Source organism: Podarcis muralis, chromosome 5, assembly GCF_964188315.1.
Source record: "Podarcis muralis chromosome 5, rPodMur119.hap1.1, whole genome shotgun sequence".
NCBI classification, from domain to species: Eukaryota; Metazoa; Chordata; class Lepidosauria; order Squamata; family Lacertidae; genus Podarcis; species Podarcis muralis.
The window spans coordinates 10,921,091-10,939,143 of NC_135659.1; the positions used below are offsets into that span (position 1 = coordinate 10,921,091).

Below are 18,053 nucleotides of genomic sequence, written 5' to 3' on the forward strand. Positions count from 1 at the left end.
CCTGTGGGTGTGCTTTTCATTGTATCAAACCTGAGGATAAAGTGTCTTCTCTCTCTCTGATATTTCTATACGCCATGTGTTTCCACACCAAATCTTCAAAGACACATTATCCAGGTTTTTCCATTGTCGTGCTATTGTTTTTCTAGCTGCCAACAAAAAAAGCTTCATCAGAATCTTATGTTCTTATGTTCTTATTAGATCCCATAAATATTGATAAGATTTCCAGACAAGATTCTGTGTGTATGTTGGTGCAAAGAACAAAACATATTTTATAAGGGAAAGGTAGTAAAAATGTTATCTGCTGCCTGAGCGTATCCTGAATCTATATCTTCTCCCAGTCTGGCTGATGGTACGAAATTGGCTATTAATTTAATCACATTTATTTAAACCCCTCCACAGTGAAGCCTGAAACGACAGTAAACTTTCTCCTGTGGTGTTATGTAGATGAATGTTTGAAGCTTTTATGTTGTTTTAGTTTTATATCAGTTTCAATTTTAGTGTTATATTTTTGTGTTGTTTGGGGTTTACTTTTCATTTTTTAAAACCCCCAGCAACTGGTAAGTGCAATATTGCTGGCCACCATTTTTTTACAAGCTTATTCTGGGGGGGGGGGGAGTTGTTGGTTCTGAGCCCAGAAGAAAGGACCATTAGTGGTGTGACAACTGTCAGTCTCCCCCAGGCACAAGCACTTCAGCAACCTCTTTAATTGCTACAGGTTTGGCTGGGCTGACCACAACATTGTTTAGAGAGCCCTCACAAAAAGCTGCTGTTGTATAAAATAGCAGGCTGACAAAATAGCTCTAGCAAAACTGACAAGGAGTTTTCCTGGGGAACTGAAGTCCCCAGACTTTGCTTCCAGCTTTTCGACCAATTCACACCATCAAACTAATCTCTTGAAGAAAGGTCAGGCTAAGGATGGGCCAACCTCAACCTCATGTGGTCTATTTTTATTTTATTTTATGGAGCCTGTGTGGTCTCACCAATGCATTTTAACTGTGGTAAAGAGCTCTCCGCAGAAGGCGTGATCTGTGTTCAGTGTTCCTGAATGTGCACCATGGTTAGGCAGGAAGGTAACAAGCATCTGGTTGGGTCAAAGGTCCAACATTCTTCTCAAGACTTCCCCAGCAGGTACCAGGTGGTCAACCAGAAATTGGTCAGTAGTCTTTCTGCCCCACGCAGGGAAGTTGCCTATTTCTATTGTCACCACCACATTTTCCTTAGAAGCTGCAGCTACAAAGATGGCAACCAAGCCCTGCTCCTGTGGCCTGGTTCATGTTGCGTGCCTGCATGGGGAGAAATTTCTCAGCATGAACCAGCTGTGGGTGGGTCCATCATGCAGTGCTGTGAAGTTTTGTTGCAATAGTGGATGGAGAGAAGCAGAGGTTGAATGAACACACCTGAATTTCTTTCTTTCAGACTATGCAGAGTTTATATTTCTGGGCCTCTTCCTCCTAGAGATGTCCTTGAAGATGTACGGGATGGGGCCCCGACTTTATTTCCATTCTTCTTTCAACTGCTTTGACTGTGGGGTAAGCACTGCGCAGATAAGAAGCAGAACAGAACAAGTGCGAATGGCAGAGCGGGGTGGAAGATTCTCTGGGGAACTGCACTGATGTGTAGAAGGGGAGAGGGGGTGGAAACGTGGTGTTATTGTAACACCTCCAAGAGCCAAATTACCATCTTGTCAGTGCAGGAATTGGCGGAGGAATTACAGTCATTTGAATGAAACAGATTGTTCATTCATATATTCACTTCATGGAGTCCACAAACATGTCGTAAGGAGGGCCTTTCTTCCAGCTCACTTTTTTTTTTTATAAAATATTTTTATTAAACAATTTCAACATAACAATTTCTCAATCCAAAAATTCAATTACATTATTTTTCCCCCTTTCCCCCCTCCCTCCCCACCCCCCCGGACTTTCCTCAGTTCCCCTCTCTGGTTTCTTTGCACATATTGCTCTCTGCATATTATAAAATTGTCCATATCCTTGTCTTGTCTATCATATAGTCAACTAATAAATTTGTGGGTGTTTATTCAAAACCTGCCAAAGAGTCCAAGTCATTTTGTTGTCTTTTTAAGTAGATTGTAAAAAGTTCCCATTCTTCCTTAAAGCCACGATTGTCCTTGTCACGCAGTTTATATGTCAACTTGGCCAATTCCTAATAGCTCATCAATTTTTCTTGCCACTGTTCTTTCGTTGGGATTTCCTTGTTCTTCCATCCTTGTGCTAACAAGACTCTTGCCGCTGTTGTAGCATACATAAATAGATTTTTTATTTTTCTTGACAGGTCTTGTCTTAGAATCCCTAACAAAAATGCTTCTGGGGTTTTTTTTTGCAAATGTCATTTTAAACATTTTTTTCAATTCGTTATATATCATTTCCCAATTTTTTTTTACTTCTCTACATTCCCACCACATATGATAAAAAGTACCTTCTTTTTCTTTACATTTCCAGCAAATATTTGACCCAGTTTTGTACATTTTTGCTATTTGTACTGGTGTGATATACCATCTGTACATCATCTTCATGTAATTTTCTTTCAAAAGAGAACCATCTGTAAATTTCCGATTTACTTTCCACCATTTTCCCCAGTCCAGCTCACTTTTTTAAGTCTCTTGTCAGGGAGACTTGGCCCTTCTGGAATAGCTGAGGGAGGATAGCTGAGAAGGTGGTTGAGATGTTGGGTGGATTTGCTCATTGACGTCTTTCCATTCATAGGCGATTCAATTTCTTGTTTCTTCTGTATGTGTTTGATGACTCAGGTCACGGTGGGAAGCATCTTCGAAGTGGTTTGGACGATCTTCAGACCTGGAACCTCTTTTGGGATTAGCGTCTTACGAGCCCTGCGACTTCTAAGGATATTTAAAATCACAAAGTGAGTCAAACAAACGAGCTCGCCCCTGTTTTTCCCAAAATGTTCCCTGAGCAAATGTTACCCCCATTTTTCCTTTTGTCGCCCCGTTGTTCCTCCTTGTTCCATCGACAACCCAGTTTCCCCATCTCATTTGTAACCTATACTATTTTTTAAAATAATTTTTATTGAATGGTTTTATGTTACAAAAAACAATACAGCCATACTACCACTAAATATAATTAAGAAATAAAAATTACATACATCAATATTTAGTTTGTTATTTGTTATTTACCGTCTTATTTCCTCCCAAACATTGCATACGACAACACACATAAGTGCACACACCCACACACCCACACCCGCACAGAAAATGATAATAATGAAAGTAAATATTTCCCCCCTTTTATCTTCCAAAATCTTTTCTTCAACTTTGACTTCCTGTCAAGTCCCTTTGCATATGTTTTCTCTTACATTTGAATGTACACAAAACAATAAACCTTTCTATATAATTTTTCTAATACATTCTGAAAACATAATAAATCCTTAATTGTAATCCACCTCCTTTTAGTTCCTTTATCACTCGAATGCTAGCACGGAGTCAAAACTATTATTGCATTTTTGAACATATTTTTTATAAAGATCCCATTTTCCACTAATTTTTGCTTTGAGTTTCCTCTGAGTTTACTTGTCAATTGAGCCATCTCCACCAATTCCTGTAATTTGATTTGTAATTTGATTGGTAACCTATACTATTGATAGCGTTTAATCCACCTGGCTAAGTAGCTAAACAAGGGACGTGGGTGGCGCTGTGGGTTAAAGCCTCAGCACCTAGGACTTGCCGATTGAAAGGTCGGCGGTTCGAATCCCCGCGGCGGGGTGCGCTCCCATCGCTCGGTCCCAGCGCCTGCCAACCTAGCAGTTCGAAAGCACCCCCGGGTGCAAGTAGATAAATAGGGACCGCTTACTAGCGGGAAGGTAAACGGCGTTCCGTGTGCTGCGCTGGCTCGCCAGATGCAGCTTGTCACGCTGGCCACGTGACCCGGAAGTGTCTGCGGACAGCGCTGGCCCCCGGCCTCTTAAGTGAGATGGGTGCACAACCCTAGAGTCTGTCAAGACTGGCCCGTACGGGCAGGGGTACCTTTACCTTTAAGTAGCTAAACAAAGCTAAATAAAGAAAAATAAATTGGACAACACTGATCAAATAATGGAAACTCCCCTTCTGCCCCAACACACAGGCATGCACACACCTGCTGGCTAACAAAAGCCAGCCCAAGTTGAAAGAGCATTGCAATGCTTTAGGAAGCATGCTACAGTAACATCTGGATTTTCCAGGTATTGGGCTTCCTTGAGGAATTTGGTGGTCTCACTGATGAGTTCTATGAAGTCTATTATCAGCCTCCTCTTCCTCCTTTTCCTCTTCATTGTAGTCTTTGCCCTGCTTGGGATGCAGCTCTTTGGTGGCAGGTAAGTAGATGGCCAGGCCATGTTTGCTTGTTTTTGAAATGCCAGCCAGTATATCAGAATATTTCATAAAGCTGCCTCACTAGCTTTCACCAGATTGTTTATCCATAAAGCTACTTGCTTCTTCTCAAGCACCCTAAGGCAATTGCTTGCTTTATTCCTCCAACTTATAGTGGCCTATTTGTACTCAGTGCTTTTTTTCTGAGGGGACGCATACCCCTAAACAGTTTGTGAATCTAAGTTTGGCCTCATTGAGGGGCAATATTTCAATATCAGTAGGAAAATGAGAGTACCCCAAAAAATTTTTTTATAGAAATAACAGCACTGTTCCTACTGATTTCTGGAGAGAATTACATGCCTTGGTTGCATGCGTTCTCTGTGTCTGTAGGTTTTTGCTGCAGAGGCGTTGAATTAACCCATCGCTACAGAATTTGGCGTTCCTAAGAAATGTTCCACCTCGCTTTTGAAGGGTTATTGCCTTCACTCCTGTAGAGAAAGACTTAAAAATATGTAGGCCAGGCATAGGCAAACTCAGCCCTCCAGATGTTTTGGGACTACAATTCCCATCATCCCTGACCACTGGTCCTGTTAGCTAGGGATCATGGGAGTTGTAGTCCCAAAACACCTGGAGGGCCGAGTTTGCCTATGCCTGGTGTAGGCCATGTATCTGATCCCAGGAAAGCAGTGCTAGATCTGGACAGTGCTATCAGGGACCAGGAGGTGGAACTGAGGGTCTTACACAGATCCCTACTGCTCTCTATTGCTCCTGTTGCTGAATCTTGTTCATCTTTTCTACTATTTGCTCTTAACTTTCCCTCCATTCTCTTCTGCCACCTTGTTCCACATGCAGAAAATACACAGAGAATTATATTGAATCTTGAATCTTGGTTGCAGAATAGAGTATACAAAGTAGATAAACATGTGCAGGAGAGTGGGATGCAGAAATACACACCACTTTCATCATATCTATGTGGAAATTACCAAAATGACAGTAGCAGGAGACGAGATAGAGGGGAGGACAAGGAGGCTGGGTAAATTAATCTGCTGGTGGCCAGAAGAAGAAGCTTGTTATAGCTTGTTTTTTTTGTTTTTTTACTTCTTTACAGATTTAATTTTATGGATGGGACTCCTTCTGCAAACTTTGACACCTTCCCTGCAGCCATCATGACAGTTTTCCAGGTATAACTCTGGGGGCGAGGAGCCTGCAGCTGAAGAAATGAGCTCAGATGCCTGTGTCCTTTAGTAATGCTTCTGTTAAAGTAGTCAGCTGTGATTCAGGGCAGGTGATAGGAGAGACACGAGGCTGCCTCTGAAAATGGTAATCAAGTTCTCCTCAGCACTGTAGTGCAGCTTATTGTGGGGAAATGATGTCCCTGTCAAAATACAAAATCCCATGTTTGCTATGTGAGCAAAGGGTTAAGACGCATGGAGTTGCCTGTAAATTCCTAGAGGGCACTTTTGTGAGGCCACATCCTCTGCTTGCCCAGGCAGGAAGGAACATACCATAATTCTTATTAATTCCTCCCGCCTGAGAAACACTCTCTTTCTCATCACGTAGCCTTAGGAGTAGGAGGCACTGTCTATGTTCTTCCAAGCACAGGTGCCATCTTTGATCTGAACCATGTGTTTCGTAATCTAGAAGTATATTTTGCCTGACTTGTTTCACATTTTAAGTTGAGTCGGCAGCTTTATGTAAGCAAACAATATTTTTATGTCCTTGCATTAAGGACTTTGATGTTGTTATTTATGCAGAGGGATAAATAAATGGGAAGCTTCTATCTGCCAGAGGCAACCTGGATAATTACAGAAAGCTACAGAAAGTTTGGTCCCAAGTTTCCATGTGAATGTTGCAAAGGATGGTATATTTTTAACTCTGCCAAACTAGATGCTAATTTTACTCAAGTGTGTAAGTGGAAGGATAATTGATAAATAATATATACCATCCTGCCTCTCAAAGCCATCCCAACACTTAGCTCATGTCCTAACATCATTAAATGATGCATTTCCCAGTCCCTACCGAGGCAACCACATAGGGACGCGGGTGGCGCTGTGGGTTAAACCACAGAGCCTAGGACTTGCCGATCAGAAGGTCGGCGGTTCGAATCCCCGCAATGGGGTGAGCTTCCATTGCTTGGTCCCTGTTCCTGCCAACCTAGCAGTTCGAAAGCACGTCAAAGTGCAAGTAGATAAATAGGTACCGCTCTGGCGGGAAGGTAAACGGCGTTTCCGTGCGCTGCTCTGGTTCGCCAGAAGTGGCTTAGTCATGCTGGCCACATGACCCGGAAGCTGTACGCTGGCTTCCTCAGCCAATAAACGAGATGAGTGCCGCAACCCCAGAGTCAGTCACGACTGGACCTAATGGTCAGGGGTCCCTTTATCTTTACAAGGCAACCACAGGCAGAGAAATTGTACTACGTATTGAAGAATAACGTGTAATTTCATGTGCACTTTGTGTGGAGAAGGCTGTCTTGCAACCAATCTGGTGGCCGTCACTCATCACTCATCTGTAGAGGTGTGTTGTTCTGTAACAACCCTAAGTGGATGTTTTACACATCCTTAGTCAACACAGGTCAAGAGCAACCCCAGAAAGAACAAAAACTTACTGATGTGTGAGGAGCTTTTGAAGCAACCCTGCATACTTAACTTGTGTGTAAAAAAGGTAAAGGTAAAGGACCCCTGACAGTTAAGTCCAGTTGCAGACGACTCTGGGGTTGCGGTGCTCATCTCGCTTTACAGGCCGAGGGAGCCGGTGTTTGTTGACTAAACCGCTTCTGGTGAAACCAGAGCAGCGCACGGAAACGCTGTTTACCTTCCCACCAGAGCGGTACCTATTTATCTTCTTGCACCTTTTTTGGCGTGCTTTTGAACTGCTAAGTTGGCAGGAGCTGGGACTGAGCAATGGGGGCTCACCCCATTGCATGGATTCGAACCGCCGACCTTCTGATCGGCAAGCCCAAGAGGCTCGGTGGTTTAGACCACAGTGCCACCCGCATGTGTAACATCCCTCAAATCTGTCCTGAAATCTTCATATATGGTATGGTTAATGCTACTTCAACCCCCTCCTGACCAGAGTAGCCACTCATAATCTCTTGTCATTTCAGAGTACCTCTGTTAAAATAGCCTTTCTTTCACTTCTCCGATCCTGTCACCCATTGACTTCAGTTTCTGCAGTGGCTCCCTTTTGCTTTGACATTCTCCTTTTCTTTATAACAAAGCTCTCCATGCCTCATTCACTTACCATATTCACATTATTCTATCTTCCCCTAATTCTGTGCTCCATAGAAGGGCCTCTCCTTTCCTTTCCTTGCTCTTTCTTCTGAATCTCCCACAGCACTTACACACCTGGCTGGAACAGCCTAGTCTTCTCTGCTGAGAAGGATGTGTCCTCTCTTTCCCTTTAAATGAATCCTTTCTCAGAAATAACTCCTTGAGCTAAAACCTTCAAGGAACACCACCTTGACATTGCAAAGACTCCTAATGAGAGCGAACTCTTCACTGTCTCTTCCTCAGAGCCAAGGTACAGAGCCAACAGAGGGCCCTCAAACCCTCTGGACCATATTTTGAAAGTTTGCTGGAGGACAGGAGAGGGGGCTGTTCAGTTCCACAAGTTGAAGTCTGCTGTGTGAGCAGAACAGTAGAACTGGATATAAACCGGGCTGGACTTTGGTAATCTTCGGTGGTATGGTGCCCTGAGCGAGGCCAAATTTGGTGCCCCCAAATGGATCTTCTCAATGATGGATCTTCTCAATTTTGTGTCCCCTTGGCCCAGCACCCTGTGCGAAGGAACCACCTACTGGCATGCACTGGAAACTGTGTTTGTACTTTTCCTTTTTTATTTGGGAGGACCATTCGGAAATTAGAGTTTCCCCCATCTGCGGCCTGAAGTTGTTCAGTGCAGCTGATTCTGTAGTTTTAGCTCCCAGTATTCTTTTATTATGTCTATGTGTGGCGCTGTGGGTTAAACCACAGAGCCTAGGACTTGCCGATCAGAAGGTCGGTGGTTCGAATCCCCACGACGGGGTGAGCTCCCATTGCTCGGTCCCTGCTCCTGCCAACCTAGCAGTTTGAAAGCACGTCAAAGTGCAAGTAGATAAATAGGTACCACTCCGGCGGGAAGGTAAATGGCGTTTCCATGCGCTGCTCTGGTTCGCCAGAAGCGGCTTAGTCATGCTGGCCACATGACCCGGAAGCTGTACGCTGGCTCCCTCGGCCAATAAAGCGAGATGAGCACCGCAACCCCAGAGTTGGCCACGACTGGACCTAATGGTCAGGGGTCCCTTTACTTTACTTTTTATTCTTTTATTGGGCTTTTCTTTGCCCCCACTTCCAACCCGTCTTTTCTAAATTAGGCAGTAAGACAGTAAGGCCTCTGAGGAAGGACTGTACCCCTTTTTACAGTTCTGACTATTCTTTTGCCTTATTGTTATATAAGAAAGGCAGAATTTGGGGCCAAGGAAAAATGGATGGTTGGTTAGATGAAGGAAGGAAAAGGTGCCTTCCTTCTTTATTTCATTCCTTCCTTCTTCTTTTCTTTGTGTCATTTGTTTCAGTGACTTAGTAGGCTCTCCATAACTGAAACATCCTCTTCTGAAGTGTAAAATAAGGACATTGTTATAACAGCTGCTTGTTTGTTTAGATTTTGACAGGGGAAGACTGGAATGAAGTGATGTACAATGGAATTCGCTCCCAAGGTGGCGTCAGCTCAGGAATGTGGTCGTCCATCTACTTCATCATCCTCACACTTTTTGGAAACTGTATCCTTCCTATTGCTCTGCCATGATGGTGGTTCTGAAGTGATATTTTGTAAATTTCAGCACCATGGAGAGAAGTAGTCTGAGAGCACTTCTGTCAATGTTGCTGCATTTTCTTGCATTTTTAGAGTCAAAGAGGAACTGCATTACCAATCTCTACACCAGGGGTCAGAAACCTTTTTCAGAAGGGGGACGTTCCACCGTCCCTCAGACCATGTGGTGGGCCGGACTATATTTTGGGGGGGGAAATGATGAATGAATTCCTATGCCCCGCAAATAACCCGGAGATGCATTTTAAATAAAAGCACACATTCTACTCATGTAAAAACATGCTGATTCCTGGACCGTCTGCAGGCCGGATCAAGAAGGCGATCGGGCCGGATCCAGCCCACGGGCCTTAGATTGCCTACCCATGTTCTACACCATGGTTTGTTTGTACCAAAGTGCTGCCATGGTCGGCTGCAAAAAAGGAGGGGATGGGAGGAAGTGTTGCAATTTCTCCCCAGGCAATTTTTCTAATCCATTTTTTTTATCTCCCACTAGGAGAAAAAAAATTCCTTTGTAAAAGTAGCAGGAGAGGCCCAATTTAAAATATAAGAATACAGTGGTGCCTCGCAAGACGAAATTAATCCGTTCCGCGAGTCTCTTCTTCTTGCAGTTTTTTCGTCTTGTGAAGCACGGCTATTAGCGGCTTAGCGGCTATTAGCGGCTTAGCGGCTTAGCGGCTATTAACGGCTTAGCAGATATTAATGGCTTAGCGGCTTTAAGAAAAAGGAAACAAACTCGCAAGAACTCGCAAGACGTTTCGTCTTGCGAAGCAAGCCCATAGGGAAATTCGTCTTGCGGAATGACTCAAAAAACGGAAAACCCTTTCGCCTAGCGAGTTTTTCGTCTTGCGAGGCATTCGTCTTGCGGGGCACCACTGTACTTGGAGGGGGAGGGTTATGTATTCCCCACCCTCCTCCATCTCCCTTGATCCAGAAGCTGAATTTCAGTTTTTAAAAGCTCTGTGGCAACTGATAATGCATCTCCTGGCATCTTGTCTAGTTTGAATTTTATCTTGACTTGCTGCTTGGCCCAAATGACTGTCCTTTTAGTCCTAAGCAGCCCACCCCCTTCGCTCTGCCATATTCCTGAGTCTAGGCACCAGGAGACACTTGTAGAAGTGGCCCTGCGTTTGAAATCATAGCCCTTGGGTAGGTGAGGCTGTTCTCATTTTTCTGTGGTTGGCAGGATCCCATGCCAAACGGACAATATTTGAAGGAAAGATATAAAAGGAAGATCACATGGGATATAACCACATCATTTTGCTAAGTTTCTAGATTGGTATAGTGAAGACACAGAAAACTCCCCTATGATCATGTGAGAGTCCATCTTTCAACCCGTCCTGGTGCAGTATAGGCCCCTAATATGGGGGGGGGGTGCCATTATCCTCTTCCACAAGGCAGGAATGTCTGCATGATGTCCATCCAGCTGGTCTAATCGGATGCTTCATTCACCCTCAACTCTTTTAGATACCCTGCTTAATGTTTTCTTGGCCATTGCTGTGGATAACCTAGCTAATGCGCAGGAGCTGACAAAGGTAAATCTAGACTTCTTTGGTATTTCCTTTAGCTCCCTCCAGACTGTAATATGTTCTTAGCGACGCGGATATAATTTTGATGGGACGTGATTCGAGCCCCTGCTCAGCAGAGCAAAACCACAGAAGATACTGAGTGGCAAGTCCTCACTCTGGAATATGTGAGATTGTTTTTTAAAATACAGACCATTGGTCCATCTAGCCCAGCGTTGCCTCTATTGACTGGCAGCGAGTATTAAAAATGATAATAGATTACCACGGAAAACAACCCAATTAAAAAAGAGAATAAAGATTTAAAAGAGAATAAAGCAGCAAAGATCCCTGTAAACAACACAGTGCAAACAAGCAGTTAAAAGCATCCCTAAAGTTCCAAGGGAGAGGTGCCCCCACAAAGGAGGCCCTGTTCCTAGTTTTTTCTCACTGCCTTGAATTCCCAGTACCTATTATTTTCTTTCACTGATTAAATTTCTGTGAGATGTGGCTGGCCAGTCCTTTCTGCAACCACGGCAAAAGCAACTGACATGCCTGGTTGGGTTTTGTTTTTGATCTCTCAACCTTTCCCTGAGACAGGAGGGCTTGTGCAGGAGAATTTGCCAAGGGATCGTTTCCTTTCAGGGCCAAACCGGGCACACCACCATTCATGAAATGACCATTTCTGCAAATGGCTTCTTAAAAGTAAATTGCTGGGGTGGGGCCCCAAGCCAGATGGCGATCCTCCCTAGTGTGGAGGATGGGAGGCTACTGTGGTCCTGAGGACCTCACCAAAGTCTGGAGCCGTGTGGTGTAGTGGTTAAGAGCAGTGGACTCGTAATCTGGTGAACTGGGTTCGATTCCAAGCTTCTCCACATGCAGCTGCTGGGTGACCTTGGGCCATTCACACTTCTCTGAAGTCTCTCAGCCTCACTCACCTCACAGAGTGTTTGTTGTGGGGGAGGAAGGGAAAGGAGATTGTTGGCTGCTTTGAGACTCCTTAGGGTAGTGATAAAGCGGGATATCAAATCCAAACTCTTCTTCTGATCTGGATTTTTCCACACTTTATTTTTACTTTTTTAAAAGCCTTTCACACAATTGCTAATTGCATGGATGGCATTGCATCTACTTTGGCCCTCAGATTACCTGTTTGGTGGCAATGGTCATTCCATTTATTACAAAGGTCAGGGTTTATTACAGTCAGTGCTCTGAAAGCACTGTGCCCCAAATGTTATTTGTTTTCCTCCAAATCCTCTGGTATCTGACAGTGGAACAGTTATCATTAACTAACAATTATGAGTTGGGGCCATGCCAAGGAAGGCTTCACTGGGAATTGGTGTGTGACGGTGTTCCAGGAAACCACACGGGTTACAGTGAGCTAGCTAAGCAACTGGGCCGGTTGCCGCTCTCAGAGTGGGAATGGAATGATCCTGTTCCATATCTCCTATTTCCAGCACAGATTCATCAACTTGTACTTCCTGGACTCCAAGCAAGACTCTCCAGTGCAAATGTATCTCTGACATGGCTAATGTGGGTGTAATAGAGCGTAGTAATCGATGGCATTGTCTAATTTAACTCTGAAGAAGACAAATACGCATCTCCCCAGCAGGAGAGAGAGAGGGCCCCCCACAGTATTTTGTGCCCACATAATTAATAAAAATGACACCTAGAAGGAAGTGGAAGCAGAATTGTGGCGGTAACTTGCCCAATTCAGAAGTAAGCTGTAAATATGCCAGCTGTGGAGAGGGCAATGTCGTGCCCTCCTTCTGCATTGCTCCAAGAATCATCTTGAGGTGTGTGACTCAGTTCTAGTTGACCTACAGAAACAAGCACTGCTGAGGCAAAGCAGGGCAGATTTGGTAAGGTTTGGTAGGACCTCAGCTCCTCTAGTGAAGTCAAGGAAAGGAGGCAGTGCAGAGGACAGGCTGGTTGGCTAGGTTATCTCCCCACCCAGTGAGGAGCAGGGCTCCTCTGGTCAGATGGGAAGACAGAGAAAAAGGTCTCCCTCTGGTGATGGAAGCTAGAAGCAGCTGCCATAAGCTCTGAGGGGTCAGAGACCCCAAAACTGTGACCCTCAGAGGTGTTTAGAGGAAGAGTGATAAACAATAATAATAACTTCAGAGGTGAAAGTAAATTCACTTCTGCATCACCCACCCTGTTCCCAGGGAGCAATGCAACTTACAAGGAGCTTCCTGTTCAGATACTTTTTGCTATATGTTTATCCATGAGTGAGCAGTCCTATTTAGGGTCCCCTCTGCTCACCCCGAAAAGGAGGAGGGGCTAGAAAAGGTGCCCTAAACAGAGTCTGTCTCCCTTTCCCCTTTAACTGTATTACCATGCCCAGTGGGGTCACCACCCAGCGGTTGTAAAAGACAATTGACATTTGGAACATGGAATATACGGACTTTGTGGGATAACACAGATAATGAGCGTCCTGAATGCAGAACTGCCATCATTGCAAGAGAGCTGTGTGCTGAAAATGCTTTTCAGAGCTTAAGAACGGCCCTGCTGGGACAGACCAAAGATCTATCTAGCTCAGCCACTGGTTTCCAACAATGCTCATCCAGTTACTACTGGGAAGCCCAGAATGGGGCATGAAGGCAACAGCTCCTTCCTGCTGCTCTATACCCACCCACACATGCAATTATCTAGTGATAGGAACTTTCAGGCCACAAACAGGGAAATATTGTATGTCTATCATTGCAAAAATCCAGTTGAGAGGCTTATTCTCCCTGAATTTGTCTAATCCGCTTTTAACTCCCCCTAATCCTCTAGTGGTCATCATCGTATCTTGTAGCAGCAAATTCCATAATCAATTAGGAAGTGTGTGAAGTGTCAGTTGGGTGACACACACACAAACACAACTTCAACTTCTTCCTCTTTGCAAAAGAAAAGCTGGCTCGTGATCAGTTTCTAGCTTCAAAAACAACTGCAGGAATCTCCATAGCCTGTAAACAGAGATGACAGTGAAATGTCCATTTGTTTACTGAGTTCCATTTGTGAATCGCTTCGATTTAACAATAACACTTAAAACAATTTCAGATATAGAACAGTTCAGATTAAATGCAGGCACAACCTGGGATTTAAAAGAAAAACAAACTCCACTTAAAAGGCTTGTTGAAGAAGGAATGTCTTTGACAGGCTCTGCGAAGATGATAAAGACCACATCTGCCTGATGTGTAATGGGAGGCAGTTTGAATGGGCAGCTGCCTCCATGAATGTGACTTACTTCCAAGTATCCATGCTTAGGACTGAAGTCTTAGGACTTAGAAGTCAGTTCCAGTCTGGTCACCTTCATGTGATGCAGTGTTGTCAAGATTTTTAAAAGCTTTAACTTCAAGAATTCGATTTAAAAAAAACAAAACTGGTTTCAGCTCGAAATTGGTGTCATAAGTGGTTCCACAGAATAAAAAAAAATTCCTTCCAGTAGCACCTGGAGGCAGTGAGAGATTTTACTTTCTTGGGCTCCATGATCACTGCAGATGGTGACTGCAGTCATGAAATTAAAAGACGCCTGCTTCTTGGGAGAAAGGCAATGACAAACCTAGACAGCATCTTAAAAAGCAGAGACATCACCTTGCCAACAAAGGCCCGTATAGTTAAGGCTATGGTTTTCCCAGTAGTGATGTATGGAAGTGAGAGCTGGACCATAAAGAAGGCTGATCGCCGAAGGATTGATGCTTTTGAATTCTGGTGCTGGAGGAGACTCTTGAGAGTCCCATGGACTGCAAGAACATCAAACCTATCCATTCTGAAGGAAATCAGCCCTGAGTGCTCACTGGAAGGACAGATCCTGAAGCTGAGGCTCCAATACTTTGGCCACCTCATGAGAAGAGAAGACTCCCTGGAAAAGACCCTGATGTTGGGAAAGATAGAGGGCACAAGGAGAAGGGGACAACAGAGAACGAGATGGTTGGACAGTGTTCTTGAAGCTACCAACATGAGTCTGACCAAACTGCGGGAGGCAGCGGAAGACAGGAGTGCCTGGCGTGCTCTGGTCCATGGGGTCACGAAGAGTTGGACACGACTAAACGACTAAACAACAACAACAACAACAGCACCTTAGAGACCAGCTAAGTTTGTTATTGGTATGAGCTTTCATACCAACTTCATGAAAGCTCATACCAATAACAAACTTAATTGGTATCTAAGGTGCTACTGCAAGGAAATTTTTTTTATTTTGTTTCGACTACGGCAGACCAACATGGCTACTTACCTGTAACTAGAACTCTGGTTCCACAGGTCTCATGTTGCTCTGTGGTTACCTCTCCAATAATTATGTTCATGAAAGTTGTATGTGATTTTCAGTCTTATAACTAGGGGTTCCTGAGTTGCAAACTGGAAATGCACAGTGTCCCTTTGAATTCCAGGATGCACTGGGGAACAAGGCACCCATAGCTTTCCTTGGCTCTGCTCCCTGCTCCCTTTTCCTGCCTGCTCTAGCACTTTAGTACTTAAGCTGTTTAACAAAGCACTTGGAGAGCAGTGGTGGTGTGATAGATGGGAGAAGCCTGTTACATCTGTGAATTCAAAGTGACCATGCAGACCTCTGTGTTGCAGCCTGGCAGCTGCTCTTATAACAAAGCTCATAACATGTGAGAAAATAGTGAATTCTGCTATGTTCCCTTTTAACCAGCTCCTTTGTCTTTTATTTAGGATAAATAAGGTATACTATTCATTGTATCAAATTGTAGATTTCAACAGAAGTCATAAAGTTCAACGAAAAAAGCAGAAAGGTCCATACATGTATAAGTGTCTGTTCCACATGTCTGTTAATAGAGTCCAATAATCCACATGAAGGGTTGTTACAGTTCCACAGAATCCTTTCACAGGGTCTAAGACAAGGATTTCTGGAATATTAGCCTTGTTTTGCCATCCTTGGCTTCATCAGTAGTACAGGCTCATATGTAATATGAACTGACTATAGAATGAATGAACTGATCCACTGGGCCTTCTGCTTTTTTCGTTGGACTTTATAAGACTTCCGTTGAAATCTGCAGTTTGATACAATGAATAGTATACCTTATTTATTCAAAAGTACAGCTGGTTATGTCTTGTGTGTTTATTGAGTATGCTTCACATAACCATAGGTTTGTTGTTGTTTTGTTTTTTTATTTAGGATGAGCAGGAAGAAGAAGAGGCTTTTAATCAGAAGCACGCCTTGCAGAAAGCCAAGGAAGTCAGTCCAATGTCTGCTCCCAACATGCCTGCTATAGAGTGAGTGGCCTCGTCCATCATAGGGCACCCTCTCCTCACCCTCTGAAAACTTCTTATGGTCATGACGATTGCGTTCACATTCAAAAGAAAGAGAAATCCCTCTGTAGACCCTAAAGCAAATTTGGTGGTTGCCACTCAGGTTCTTAGAGGTTTCAAGGAAAGCCAAAATATTGTTTAGTTGAGGTTTCTGCATTTTTCATGCGGCTTCTGCGCATCCTTGGGTTACCACTAGAAAGGAAAATATGGAGTTGATTTGGAGGTTCCTCTTCAGGTGATGCACTTGAGAAACCTTGTGGAAACTCAACGAGGTTTGATCAGAAGAGCAACATTTTCCCAGAAGGGATATTCTTAGCACTGTGCAGACACCTCAGCAGTGTCAAACTTGCAAGCATTCGTGCAAAGCTAGCGGGGGAGGGATGCAGGAAAGTAGCACACTTAGCATCACGGATTCATAGGGCTGGAAGAGTTTAGATGGCTAAAAGCAGTGTGAAAACGAAAACGTTCTTAGTTCATCAAGTTGTTGGGAAGGTGTTCTCCATTCCAACACCAGCATCTTTAAAAAAGGGGGGGAGATTTGCTCCATCATTGAGGAAATTAATCCTAATCATAGCCACCTAGAACAGGGGTAGGCAACCTAAGGCCCGGGGGCCGGATGCGGCCCAATCGCCTTCTCAATCCGGCCCGTGGATGGTCCAGAAATCAGTGTGTTTTTACATGAGTAGAATGTGTGCTTTTATTTAAAATTCATCTCTGGATTATTTGTGGAGCATAGGAATTTGTTCATCCCCCCCCAAAAAAAATATTGTCCAGCCCACCACATAGGCTGAGGGACAGTGGACCGGCCCATGGCTGAAAAGGGTTGATGACCCCTGACCTAGAACTTGGTCTCCAAGTCCCTTCTCCTGACATGTTTGCTTGTCAAAACTACTAGATCAGGTAGGGTTCCTTTAAATGGGATCACACCTTTCCCGAGGGTACATTGAATTGTTCCATCCCAATGGCTTTCCATTTGGCAGCAGCCACCATGTGCAGGCTTTAGCCAGAGAGCGGCCTAAATACTTTGTCTAGAGAGACCCCAAGCCCATTCATATGTTACTGGGGTGGTAGAGTTGCCCCAGCACAGCTCCTGCCTTCTGGCCACCTCCCACCCTGTGAGAATGTCCTCATTTCACACTTGTAAGCCAGAATGCATTGCATATCTAGCTTCAGTGGCCCTGGTGGGAAAGGGATGCTACTCTGCAAAGTGCCCACGTGATGCAGTCTACTTATGGGATGCAAATATTTTTACATCAGCTGTGAGGTGAGGAAGCCAAAAACAAGGCTCTAGCTCTGCAGCATCAAATATGTCCCACTGCTAACTTGCTGCCTCTAATGCTTCATGCCTCTAGGTCACAGGGGAAATGCTGGAATTAAGAGTATCTTTGGGAAGAAGCGTGGGAGGAAGTGAGGGTTGAGAAGAAAGATGCAGTTAGCTAGACCTATTCCATTGCAGTAGATCACTCCACCATAGCTGTCAACTTTCAGATTTGAAAATAAGGGATCAACAGCCTCCAAAATAAGGGATCAGCAGCCTCACCTGTCCCGGGGACAGTCTACGGGATATCTAACAATCCGGGATAGCAGCGGGAAGCAGCGGGAAACTGCGCTGGAATAAGGGAATTTCCCGCAAAAAAAGGGAAGGTTGACAGCTATGCACTCCACCTTTGAAGCAGTAATAAAAATGCTGCAAAGCGAATTTGAAGAATATTTAGTGGTGCTGCTTCACTGAAGTCCTTCTAGCTCAGGGGTCAGCAAACTTTTTCAGCAGGGGGCCGGTCCACTGTCTCTCAGAGCTTGTGGGGGGCAGGACTATATTTTTTGGAGGGTTGAACGAATGAACCTATTCGTATGAACGAATTCCTATGCCCCACAAATAGCCCAGATATGCATTTTAAATAAAAGGGCACATTCTACTCATGTAAAAACACGCTGATTCCCAGACTGTCCGCAGGCCGGATTGAGAAGGCGATTGGGCCGGATCCAGCCCCTGGGCCTTAGTTTGCCTCCCCATGTTCTAGCTCTTGGGAACTGGGTAGAGAGCCAAAACTTCAGGTGGGGGTTGGGATACGCAAAAACTCCCTTGTCTTACGAGAAGCTCTGAAAAATGGCAGCGAAGGAAAGCCGGTCCATTCTTGGTTGCGGCAGCAGAAGTCCCAGAAGTAACAAACATCCCAATCGAA

The 18,053-nt window shown here is 44.4% G+C and overlaps 1 protein-coding gene across 1 annotated transcript in view; it reads left to right on the plus strand.

Moving 5' to 3' along the window:
* The window catches only part of CACNA1E (calcium voltage-gated channel subunit alpha1 E), a 471,774-nt gene that overhangs the window by 337,315 nt on the left and 116,406 nt on the right, over nucleotides 1-18,053 (plus strand). The window contains exons 14-20 of the mRNA XM_077928105.1: nucleotides 1,417-1,529; nucleotides 2,765-2,877; nucleotides 4,189-4,320; nucleotides 5,424-5,496; nucleotides 8,954-9,071; nucleotides 10,583-10,650; nucleotides 15,737-15,834. Coding sequence (XP_077784231.1) covers nucleotides 1,417-1,529; nucleotides 2,765-2,877; nucleotides 4,189-4,320; nucleotides 5,424-5,496; nucleotides 8,954-9,071; nucleotides 10,583-10,650; nucleotides 15,737-15,834 — 715 coding nt within the window. The remainder of the gene's footprint in view (nucleotides 1-1,416; nucleotides 1,530-2,764; nucleotides 2,878-4,188; nucleotides 4,321-5,423; nucleotides 5,497-8,953; nucleotides 9,072-10,582; nucleotides 10,651-15,736; nucleotides 15,835-18,053) is intronic.